At 34.3% G+C, this 13,209-nt stretch overlaps 1 protein-coding gene across 1 annotated transcript; it reads left to right on the forward strand.

The window, feature by feature from the left end:
- The first annotated feature begins 444 nt into the window (after positions 1 to 444).
- Positions 445 to 5,571, forward strand: LOC141401551 (uncharacterized). The gene is made up of 3 exons (XM_073981854.1): positions 445 to 703; positions 762 to 912; positions 4,607 to 5,571. Exons 1-3 carry the CDS (start codon positions 574 to 576, stop codon positions 4,956 to 4,958), a joined length of 633 nt encoding a protein of 210 aa, XP_073837955.1. The 5' UTR covers positions 445 to 573; the 3' UTR covers positions 4,959 to 5,571.
- The last annotated feature ends 7,638 nt before the right edge of the window (positions 5,572 to 13,209 follow it).

Here is a 13,209-nt window from a genome sequence, read left to right on the forward strand (position 1 = left end):
CCAAAATATTCAATCAATTGTGAAAATTGTTAGTTTTTTAAATTCCAATAATTTATAGACATTTCCCTATTTTGTTTACATGTACGTTGACATTAACGTTTACAAACAAAAACAAATTTCTATGTGGTTGTTGTTGAGTTGTATTTGTTGTAGTATTTACTTTACCTGGTTTGTTCTACCATGGAAATTTCTATAAATTATTATAATATGTTTGTTCGTTTACTGCATGTTGTTCGTTTACTCTACAGTACAATGCCAACGAACTTAAGCCCTCGGCACATACGGTCCGTCAGCGTTATTTCATGTCACGCGTTAACGCACGGCATTTTAAACAATATGGAAATCCATATGGTTGCACTGATCAACGCAATTTGAAACGCACGGAAGTTAAAATTTTTTTAACTCCATGCGTTACGACGCGCGTTCGCTTTTGACATTTGTTTGTTTACATTTTGTGATCATATGTTACAAATCAAAATGGCGTAAATTGGAAATTGTTGTAGTTATTGTTCATTTCATTTTCTGCGTTTCGCTTGCATTTTTAAGGAAAAATAAAAAATAATATAATTGAAAATGGAAGAAGCCCTGATAAATGCCGTCCAGCAACACCCATGCATATACGACAAATCCTCAAAGGCGTATAGAAATAAATTCTCGAAGGAAAAGGCATGGGACGCTGTGGCAAATGCTGTCGGTAAACCAGGTAAGGAGAAACCAAAATTTATTAAAATTTGTTCTATTATTTTTGTTTATTTTCACAGTAAAACAGTGCCAGACAAGGTGGAAGAGTCTGAGGGACCGGTTTGTGAAGGAAGAGTTGAAGCTGGCTTCGGGGAGTGAAGCTCCCGAATATATGGATTGGAAGTTTTCCGCCTCGATGTCCTTCCTACGCGATCATCTGCAGCCGAGACCGTAAGTTAATTTTATTAATAATAATCCTACTCCTCAATAGAAATTGTAATATATGTATGTGAGTTTGTTTTGCCGATGTACGTGACAGCGCGAAATATTCGCCCTAGGCCCACTTTCTAAAAGAAAGGGTGCTACTAAAGAACCTTTGGCATAAATAGAATACTCTACCATCTGGAGGAAAAATCTAAAATTTTTACCACAGTTAGATCTTTACGTCCTGATTACAAAAATGTAAAGTATGTTTGTCCATACTTCCCGAGATATGGGCCCGTGAAGTTCCGAAAATTCCCTTGTTAGTGTTAGTTTTCGTGCCCTAAATTGGCTCCTGTCCATAGGAGAAAGGAATCCCCGACCGAAGGCCGGCTACTAAGAAAAAACTTGCAATTAAAAAAAATTTCAGATTTTTTCCGTCAGCTGGTAGAGTATTCAATTTGTTCCGAACCTTTCTCAAATAATGAGTGCTTTTATAGAAGATATATAGAACAAAGTAATATTGTTTTCTGTCCAACTTATTGCTGTCACTTGAATTACATTCCACTGTCCTAGAATTACGCAGATTCTTGGCCATTTATTTTGGATCACTTGGCATAGTGAGTGAGTGATACCTCACTAGACCTTGAAAAGATGAACCGATTGGTTTCACACGATGACTTGGCAGACAATAGGTGTGTCGTTTAATCAATAATTTGTACATGTCCAGTAGCTTCTTGTAAATGTTACCGATTTTTGTCGGAAACTCAAGAATTAAGTTAAAGATTCGACTAAATGTGGGTGCGCCATTGTACAGGCCTTGGTTCCGAGATTGAAGGAACTAGATGAACGAATGAGCCAAATGTAGTTCCAATAATTTTTTCTTGGGAATAATTAATTTGAACTGTTCGTTCCGAAATTACGCAGATGTTTACAAATTTTTTGTAATAGGAAAATATGTCAAATGTTACGTTAAAGAAATCGAAAGAATTTGTAATCTTTCATATCAGGGTTTCATCGATTCCATAGAAGACCAGTTGCAGGTGAGAACAGAAGTCTATATGCTGGCCGTGGAGGAGCAAACGTGGATAAATCATTACAACAGATCATACAACAAGGCAATGGATTTGTTAAGGCAAGACAAGTTGAGTCAAATCTGGCCTCGGCCATAGATGCTCTCCAATAATGTCTGCTCCCTTAGAATGCAAAATAATTCTTTTCCAGCAGGCTTCCAAAAAGCAGTATTATCAATATCTGCGTGCACTGAAAACTTTGGAAATGCCACATTTACCTAAATTGCAAAATTACAAATTTGCTTCATGCTATAACGGTGATTGAGGACAATATAAGTGATTCATCGGAAGCTGATTTTAGAGAGCTTCTGGAAAGAAGCAATCGAACATACCAAAAAGTTGTGATATCAATACCATAATCGAAGATCCCAAGAACTCGACGAAGAAAAGTGCTGCGGACACTGCGACAACAGATGAGGAAAATTTAAGTACCCAAGATTGAATTGATTTTTCACTAATATAACAGCGAAGTTATCAAGCAAAGCTAGTATTGCAGCCACCTCCAGGAATGCATGATAATTTGGATGCCTATAAATTGTACATTTGTTCCATTGCGGGTTTCTTTGTGCTCGAATATTATGTAAAGCTGGTGATGTTGTGACCACTAGCTATTTGGAGGATTTGTGGTCAACATCGCTGACAAAATTTGTCGATGAAATAGGTATGAGCTCGTCGTCATGGACCGATCCAAACATTTTGCTGAGAATTATGAAGTGCATTACGCTTTCAATTAGCACATTTAGTGCTATGGTTATTTTAATTCCTTGCGGCAATTGTCAGTTTGAAGGAGAAAGGTGTGTGGCATATTGTAACCCTTTGCCTCTCAACACCCTCTCACGCCGACAAAATGACAATTGCCGCAAGGAAATTGGCCTAATGTAAATATGGACTTGGATGTATATTTAAAAAATGTTGGAATGTTACCAATTCTACAACGTTGGGTCCATGTTTTCCGTGGCATGCTCGACAAGGAACAACTCTGCTCATGGTTGTAGAAAACATTTAAGAATTTGAAGCAATAATTGAACGTTTTCTCTTCCATTCAGAACAATTGGAAAACGCCCCCTTTCCCAAAAAGTTCACATTTTCCAGCATGGTACCAGACGATGATACACGTCAAACCAAAGAGTTTATGTATGCCTTAATGAAATTTGTTGATGATCTAACGCTTTCACCCACTGAAGTTGCTACCATTGTGAGAAAAGGTGCAGCTTTAGCAGTTACCTGTGGGTGATATTTCGGATCTTATACAAATTGTAACTGATACACAATATTTGGAAAAGATACGTCAATTTTTTGCCCTGTACCTGTACTATTTATTTATTTGTTCAATTTAACATGTATAACAAAGCCAATAGGCCAATTATTGAAATACAATATGGAAGAATGTGTCACATATTTACATGATTATTATACCAAAGAGGATCGTTACAATTTATTATATTCACAATCGATTATCATATTGGAGAAAAACTGCTGGAAACAGTTTTAAAACAATTGGAGAATTTATCTGATGGGCAAAATTGAATACATGTGTATGTAGGTTTTTGAATCCATTTCCCAACATTCCTCAGATGTGAAATTTTGAAAACAACGATGAATTGTGACTCAATTCGACAGGAGATAGTTGAGTAGGTTTGGTAAGGCAGTTGAAAAGGTGGAGAGTAACGCGTGGGCATCTTCCGCATGCTGAGCAGATGTTTTGTACGGTGTCAGCAATCCAATACTAAGACGTCTGCACCATCCAGATCGTAATTGAGCCAAACGTAGCGTGTTTTCACGGTAACGCCCGACCATCACAATGGTATGCTTTCGTTGTATACAGGAAGAATCTTTGTCTCCCTATGTAGATGGTCCAGGGCAGACATGAGGAGGCACCCTGTTGTAGTTGTGACAGCTTTGAATATTTTTCCATTGTGATCTAGGGATTCTCTCTTGTATCGTTGGCTTGTCACAGATAGTCGTGTTATGCACGGACGACGGGAACATGCTGTCGGATGTGACCCCTAGAATATTGGGATAGTTTGTGGTCGGAATTCTGCTATCATCGACCGTGACATTCAACTCTGTTCTCACCTCTGTCGTCCATGTGGTTAGTGGTGGGTATTTGCATATTCCGCGCGTGGAAAAAGATGGTAAGATCAGTCAAATAGGAATTCAGCATTTCACAAATGATATCAAGATCGTACCATCGTACGTACGCATACGTTACGATCTCAATTCTGGAGGGGGGTTGAACACAGGAGAGGTAAAGGTTACAATTTTGAATGTTTGCATTTGAACCATGGCACAATTACCCAGGTATGGCATCGTAAAATTTTGAATATGTTATGTCAAAACTTTCTTTATGTTGTTGGGGAAATTACAACAAAAATATTTTTTTATAAAGGGATTTGACTTTTCATATTCGATCAGCTGGTGTAATGCACTACCTAGTAGTTCTGCCATGATTTGAACCTAACCTGAATTGAAATAAATTAAATAATGGATATGTTAACTTCAGTTCAATGTCAACGTAGTCGGCATCGTCGACTATATCCTTCCCAAATCCTTTGTATATGAATTATTAAATGATTTTTTACTACCTAAATGCAAGTATTTACAATGTTTTCTATATTTTTGAAATGTAATATTTTTATATGTATTTCTAGAACAACAAGCAATTTCGATTCCTATCAAGGAGAAGAGTATTTAACAGAGGACTTTGAAAGTTCTTATGAAACTTCATTTGAAGTGTTGCCGCAGGCAACTCCAGAAACCTCTCCTACTGATCTTCCAAAAAATAAGAAGCGTAAAACCGATGAAGCCCACGAGAAATTTTGCGAAGTAATGGGAAACCTTAATAGTGCAGTCAAAGTGAGCATGGAAGGAGAATTAACAAATAATGGATTTTATAAGTATATTGATTCCATGTTAAAAACGATGGATGACAAATCTAGAAGGCTAATAGAAGTTGAAATAATAAATCTTGTTGCAGAAAGAGTAAATATTTTATATATTTAATAGACTTAGTATAAAACATATCATTTGAATTGAACTTGTACCTTTTATATACTTATGGACTGACTATATATAATGTTTTTTTAAGTTACTTTTTATATCTTTTAAGTAAATATTTATTGCCTAGATGACTGTTTCTCTAAAACCTAAGTAAACCAATAAAACATTATTCCAATTGTCAGTTTTTAGGACACCATCATCCCCTCCTAAAAACAGACAAATTTGAGCAATGATTTTTTTTTACTAGAATTGGTCGATTTTCTGTCTGTTTTACCTTTTATTTAAATACATATCATGTATTGAACTTTATAAAAAATGTATATCGTCATAAGTGTTCCTAGTCTTACCTACCCCCATTACTATATGTCTTCTTTTGTTAACGTTTGGATTTTCCGAACAGATTTATAGAGTTCCGGTTATTTAAAGGTAAATGTGATCGTTAAATTTCATGGAGGACATTCTTGTCATTAACTTTAATGTGTAAAATATATTTGTGATGACTGCAAATTGGTTCATTTTGCGTTTTAAAATCCATCCAAAAGTAAAAGAAGACATAATAGTGGCCCTTAGAGTAAATAATTTTTCCATTTTATTTGAAATAAATATTTTGAATTCATATTAAAATTGTTTCATTTCGATTAAAAGAAATCTATATACATACATATATTGTATACAAGAAGGACCTAAGTCAAACAGAATGAAATTTGGTACTTATTGCTTGGCATATTTAAAGAATGTTTTACTTTACTTTTTTACTGTGATATTAAATAAATAAAATAAAAAGTAGAGATCATAGGTTTGTGAATATCCCGTATTACGGATACGTATTCCTAGATATGTAGCCTTTCAGTATATCTCTTATTTCAAATGCTCTTTTCGAAGCATTATTAGAATTATTTTTTTTAAGTTTTGTTAGATTTTTCTGGTTTTTTATCTCGTCTCTCCACAAACCCTTTCTACCGTCCTTATCGCCCGCAAAGTTCTTAGGGCAGTACTTCTCATCATTATCCTTCAGAAAGTTGTGAAGGACAATAGTTGCTTTCACAATATTTTCAGCAACATGTGGGCTAACATATAGTGGACCAAGTAATATCCTCCACCTAGCCGTTAATATCCCAAAGGCATTCTCGATAGTCCTCCTTGCTCTGGAAAGTCTCATATTGTACATTTCTCTGTCTGCAGGGAGAAGTATTCCTGGATAGGGACGCATTAGATTGTTTCTTAGCGGAAAAGCTGCATCTCCCACGAGAAAATAGGGCACATTTTCCCCACCGACTTCTATTGGAGCATCTGGAGGTAGATTTAGCTCGTTGTTTAGAAGACTTTTTCCAAACTCAGAGTTTCTTAGCACGCCACCATCACTTTGTGATCCATATGCCCCTATATCCACAACTGTAAACCTGTAGTCTGCGTCGCAAACCGCCATTAAAACTATGGAATATGTACCTTAACAAAAAAATAAAAGTTAGTTCCTTCTTCCAAGTTTGGATTTAGGCAAATACCTTTATAATTGTAGTACATTGATCCTGAATTGTGTGGGGATTTTATATATACATGTTTTCCATCAATGGCTCCTACACAATGTGGAAAATTCCATACTTCTTCAAACCTTTCCGCCATTTTCGACCAGTCTGCTGTCAATGGAGTTTCTAGGTACTGAGTCGAGAGTTTTTCCCAAATCTTTTGGCACGTATCTTTTATAATATATCTCACTGTTGAGGCTCCAATCTTGAATGTCACGGATAAATAGCTTACACTATCCCCATTTGCCAGATATCTGGAAAAGTAAGTACATATAGTTATCCTAAAAACACTAAAATTATTTTACTAACTTACATTAGCGTTAAAAACAAACGACACTTTGCAGAAATTGTGGGTCTATTTGAATTTTTGGTTAATTCAGATTCCAATATATGGAAGAGGACATCAAATACTGCGGGCGTCATTCTTACCAAAAGTTGGAATTGTTCCAAGTCAGTATTATATAGTCTTTCGAAGTCCAGAGCAAAGAAGCCGTCCTCATCCCTACGTTCAAAGAGAGGCCTCACCCAAAACCTTCTTGGTCTTGGTAAACATTTCAAAGCCTCATATAACCCGTAGGCAATATTTGCATAATAGCGTATTGTTAAAATATCCATCAAGATAAATAATTTTCCAGATTTTGTTTTCAAACAAATTTCTAATTGTGAGCGCGTCACACATACACATACTATTGCATTCAGAAAACATATGTTTTTTAGTGGTGTGTTGGTGGCGCGTCTCATGTGCGTTAGCAAAATCTAACGCGTGTGACATATCAGCGCGTAACGCATCGCAAAACTCAACGCGCCGTATGTGCCGAGGCCTTTAATGTCCAATTTCCATTAGCAACTTTTTCGTCATTTAGAGCTGTTTCGTCATTTATTTGCTAAAACAGGCAACATTTTGCGTCATACAAAATTAAATAACGATAGCTGCGTCATTTATTCTAAACAACGCACGAAAACACCATACTATTATACGCAACCCTACTTTTTCATCATAAACTACCAAAAAATGCAACTGTTTTATGATGTCTTTGTTTGTTTGTGTGTGTTGTAGAAAAACAAAAATACTCAAACGATGACAAAAGTGCAAATAAATGTTTAAAAAAAACTTGCAAAAATTACATTTTTTTTCAATTTTGAATTAAGTCAAGTTATTTGGTAAATTCTTATTTTTCGGAATTAAAATTATTGTCTGCGTGTGTATGTGTTATTGTATCCGTGTGTATGTGCGATTGTGTGCGTAAGCAAATGACGCAAAAAAACAGATGTAAATACACTTCATTTGTTTCTAGGATTTCGTAAAACGAAATCATTTAATGTGCATATTGGTCCATGATGAAATAATAAGGTGGCGTAAAACGACCAGCTGATTGGTTTCAATCTGTCAAATTTTTTGTTATTGTGAATAAATTGTATGAAAACGTAAACAAACATTTTGACATATTGAAGAATTTTCCGCCAAAAATGAGTTGTTGTTGTGCTACTTACGTGACCTGTTAAATAGATCTTGTATTGGTCTGTTCCCGTACTACACATTTTTACTCCGATAACCGATTTTTCCTTTATGTTATCGAAAAAAATAGTAAAAATGTGTAGAAATGTGCAGTACTGGAACAGACCATATGTAAATTGGACATAAAGGCCTGCGTACATAAGCTGCTCTGCCTGATTGCCTTGCTTTCCTGCTTCATTTTTGACATAATAAAAATAAAAGAATAAAGAATGCCGAGGAAATTTCGAACTGGGTTTACCTTTTCTTTTTTCGTTGTTCGACCCATGGTACAATAATTCTTAGGTAGGCCACAGCTAACAGCTGATTACAATTTTTTTTTGTTATGGCTTAATCTATCAAAACCGTGTTGACATGCAGAGTTGATATTTATTATTGATCAAAAAATTCAACTCTGTTTTGTCTTCATTTCAACATTTCGTTCTTCTTCTTCTTTGTATACTCATCCGTTATCATTCATCAAAACAATTTTGACGTTTTAAGCCATAGCGACAGGGTTGTATTTTTTTGGCGATTCTCATACCTGGCCTACCTATGAATTATTGTACCATGGTTCGACCCATAACTACGAATAAATTACTTATTTCCCCACACAAAATTCTATGAACGAACGACGATTTTTCTACGTTGTTCGATTAGAAATACTCTCTGAACGACGAATAAGTATGTCCCATCCCTAACAAATGAGAGAATTTATCGAAAAAAATAATTATGACATGTCTAAATTCAAAATTGAAAAATTTGTTGAAAACACAAAGATTTTTAGAAAAAAGGAAAAAGATGAATTAAAATTAATGAACTAAACATTTTATATAAATGCAGAAGGAAGATGGTTGTGTTTCATTCATAATTCCATACACATTTCTAGTCCATTAGTTCAAAATCGCGTAAAAAACAAAACAGAAACAAAAAGGAAACAAATAACTGAAAGTCTGTATACACAAACACTGCTTTGGCATGTCTCTCTCTCTTTAATTTTGAAAATAGAAACATATAAAAATATATTAAAAATACAAAATTATTCAGAATTTATGGAAAATATTAATGAAATGTGTGTAGTTGAATATAGAAGATACATTTGAAGGAAAGTTTATTGCTTTTCCTATCCATTTAATGTATATTTTTTGTGTTTTCTGTTCAAATTTTCGTGAAAACAACGAAACAAAAAATGAAGGAAATTTTGTTTATGTTTCTGTTAATTACGAATGGGGTCGTGGAAACGGGTTAATTCGTGTACGTCGTTCGACAGACGAACAACGTAATTGAAACGCTCGTGTGAACATGACATTATTCTTTTATCAGAAGTAAGCAGGCAAGGCAGCTTATGTACGCAGGCCTTTAGTCGATTACAAGAAGTTACTGGACTAGTACAAATTTGTACAAATTATTGAGTAAACGAACACACCTATTATCAGTGTCACTGTTATTTGTAATGTCATGTTCACACGAGCGTTTCAATTACGTTGTTCGCCTGTCGAACGACGTACACGAATTATACCCCGGTTACACTATTGAAGGTTAACCCACTGGGTTTAATAGATACAGTGGGTTAATCTTTGCTGGTTACACTTAGCTTTTCGAGGATATAAACTGTCAGCTGATGTTTGTTTACGTATACATACAAAATAACTAACAAAGTCGTGTTTTACACTTTTACAATTTTTCGTATGAGATATCGTCCCTCTTTGATCATATTGGTATATTTTACACACAGGGATACATTTTTGTATCATGGTATCAAGCGTACTTTTTGTTAAAAAAGTATCTAATGTAAAAAAATAAATAATTTTATTATTTTCAAATAACTTTAGATTTATTAACTCCATAAAATCTCATGCGACCAATCGTAAACGTGTAATAGGCCGTTTATATATAACAAGGTTAACCCAGTGGGTCTGGGTTTCAAATGTCATTTCCATTGTATATACTTCAAACAAATCCTCATAAAGAAGGTTAACCCTGCAAAAAACTATAATATAAACGCCGTATTAAACACGACTAATGTTTGGTTTACATTCGGCGTCTTTTCGTGATTTCGAAGGCGTTTCGTGATTTCGCGCGGAATCAAGCAAAAATTATCATGATTTCGCATACAAAAATGAAATCATCTCATTTCGTGATTTCAGCGAAATCAACATCGAAATCGCAGTACACTTGATATACAACCCTGTTATTGCCTGAAAAAGTACCAAAAGTTGCAACACTTTTCACGTATCACAATAAACAAGGTAGATGGTCAATTGATGCAACAAAAAATTTTAGTATCAAAATTTGTAAACAATGTGAAAAAAATATTAAATTACTTTGTCACAATGCTATTTTGCAGTGTGTTATTGTACTTTTTTTAATGGTAATGTTAGAAAAAAGAGCGAATTGTCAAAAATGATTCCCCATACAAATTTCTTAAAATATAATGGAACGAAAAAATTACGGAAATTGCAAAAACTGCAACAAATCAACGTATCAGCTATCGTATTTAGATGATAATGAACATGTTGCTAGTTTCTACTATGCCAAAATTGTACGGCAAAAAAACAGGAGAATAAATAGGGTGTATTCAGCGCTGTTTTTGTTTAAAGAGAAGTGCAAGTCTTGCTAAACTTCGGAGTACGGGAACCCATTTTTGCACTAAACGGGAAAACTGCTGCAAGTTCTGAACACAACTTTTATCTATCAAAATTTATTATTATGATGTCTCAACGATAAAATTATTTTTTTATTTTTTAATTTGTTATTACTATACACAATTAATACGATATATAGATCATTTTACGATAATTTCCGAAATAAAGTTGTAAAGTTCTATATTGTCGTATATTTTTGATGACTAATTCAATTTACAACAACTTGTTTTGAAAATTCATGTTCGATCAGCTGCGCATATGCATCTACCTTGATCAATGTGATATGTTTGAAATCAACAAAAAAATAAGTGTAAACACCGGGATGTATTTCAGGATTTCGTGAAATCCAGTGGATTTTAGAGCGCAAGTGTAAACTTGGCATAACTCTGTTGCAAAAACAGTTGCAACTTTTGGTACTTTTTGAGTAGAGTTGTATTTTTTTGCACAAATGCCGAATACAACACTGTATTTTTGGTGGATTTGTGCCGGATTTAAAATAAACCCAGTCGTGAGAGGATTTAATTTTTGTATGGCAAATCTGGTCAGATTTGACCAGATTAATAGTACGTTTATATATAACCGGATTTTACAAACCCACTGGGTTTTAAATGTCAATTCCATTACATATACGTCAAACAAATCCTCATAAAGAAGGTTAACCCTGCAAAAGGCTATAATATAAACATGGCCTAAGCAATAAATCCTCATGAAGTGGGTTAACCCGGCAAAAAACTGTAGTGTAACCGCGCTATTAACCCGTTTCCACGACACCATTCGTAATTACCAGAAACATAAACAAAATTTCCTTCATATTTGTTTCCTTGTTTTCACGAAAATTTGAACCGAAAACACATAAAATATACATTAAATGAATAGGAAAAACAATAGATTTTCCTTCAAATGTATCTTCTATATTTATCTACACACATTTCATTCATTTTTTCCATAAATTCTGAATAATTTTGTTTTTCAATATATTTTTATATTTTTCTATTTTCAAAATTAAAGAGAGAGAGACATGTCAAAGCAATGTTTGTGTATACAGACTTTCAATTATTTGTTTCCTTTTTGTTTCTGATTTCTTACGCGATTTTGAACTAATGGACAAGAAATGTGTGTGGAATTAAGAATAGAGCTGGCAACAAATCGATGGCACTATCGATAAAATCGATTGTTTTTTAAAAATTAAATATCGATAGATAGTTTTGCCTATCGATATTATCGAAACAAAAACCCCCAACCCAAAACTCATTAAAATAAATAGAAATTTCGCTGCTTTTCGGTTTTGTGTGTGTGAGAAAATAAGCCTGTAGTCACACGTACATATTTTTCGGAAAGGTAAAATGTATTTTTTAATATTTTTATAAGATAAAAGCAATTTTTTATTCTCCTTTGCATTTCTGTGAACTACTTGTGCAAAATGTCAAGAAAAACATTGACATTTCCTCCATTTTCATCTCCAAATTAATGGTGCTGACATCTTACCGATAATATCGATAGTAATCGATATTTTAAACTATTATATCGAAAATATCTAATGTTGGGAATATCGATGGTTTGCCAGCTCTAATTAAGAAGGAAACACAACCATCTTCCTTCTGCATCTATATAAAATGTTTATGGGTCTATCTTGTATTGCCACTAAACTTGAGTTGCGTTGTCAGTTGTCTGCGCGACTGAGACGAAATGTTGTACCATTAATGTCAACTCAACTGGGTGGTCGATAAACATGTTATCGATCAATGTTTTGTCAAACTTGTGACCTCTATTCTCAAAAAAAAAAATTAAAAATAAGTGCGCTTTGGATAACTCTTTTGTGTATTCTGGACAATATTTTAATATTTTGGCTGAGTTTTCGAGCAAATTTGGAAAACAACCCAAGATTGGAATATAACCTGCCCATTGAATCTTCGGATCGTCAAGTTTTATTTGCTGTCCCAAAAAATGATAAGTTCGGTGGAATTATTTTTTGATGATGAAGAAAATGTACAGGACATTGCATCTATTAGAAGAAATTTGAGGGACAAGTCGAATCCATTGGAATTGCCATCTGCACTGTAAGCTGATGATCATGTGGAAAGATCTGTATAATCAGTAAATTATTTCAAAATACGCCTTAAATATTTTCGATTGCCAAAGGATGCCGTAGTTTAGGTTGTGGAAACGTTAAAGGATGACTTCAAAGTAAGTTAAGGTAGAATTAGACGTGACATAACCATAAAGCCATAAGGCCATATCAATCAGCTGATTCAACCAAACCTATGGAAATCAATGTATTCGATTAGTAGTAACATAACATAATGCCATAACCATAAGAAACCAATTGGGTTTCGGTTTTCTATGGTTATGGCTATGTCACGTCTAATTCTACCTTTACAGATCAACAGCAATACCCCCACTTTTAAAAGTGTGCGCAGCGTTGCGATTCTTGGAGGAGGGAAGTTTCCAAAAGTCCCATGGCAATGATTTCAACAATTGCATGGCTCAATCTACATTGTCGAAAGTATTGAAGAAAGTTGTCCACTTGATAGAGGACAAATTGAGCCAAAATTGGATCGTTTCGAAGTTGACAGAGGAGGAAAAAAGGCAAAATA

Source organism: Musca autumnalis, unplaced genomic scaffold (genome assembly GCF_047663935.1).
Source record: "Musca autumnalis isolate F117 unplaced genomic scaffold, ASM4766393v1 scaffold_4, whole genome shotgun sequence".
Lineage (NCBI taxonomy): Eukaryota > Metazoa > Arthropoda > Insecta > Diptera > Muscidae > Musca > Musca autumnalis.

Bases quoted from the DNA above. Each gene is read 5' to 3' on its own strand.
- LOC141401551 (XM_073981854.1), top strand. From the start codon at position 574: ATGGAAGAAGCCCTGATAAATGCCGTCCAGCAACACCCATGCATATAC. The intron at 704-761 runs GTAAGGAGAAAC...TTATTTTCACAG, and splicing joins AAATGCTGTCGGTAAACCAG to TAAAACAGTGCCAGACAAGG. The intron at 913-4,606 runs GTAAGTTAATTT...ATGTATTTCTAG, and splicing joins GATCATCTGCAGCCGAGACC to AACAACAAGCAATTTCGATT.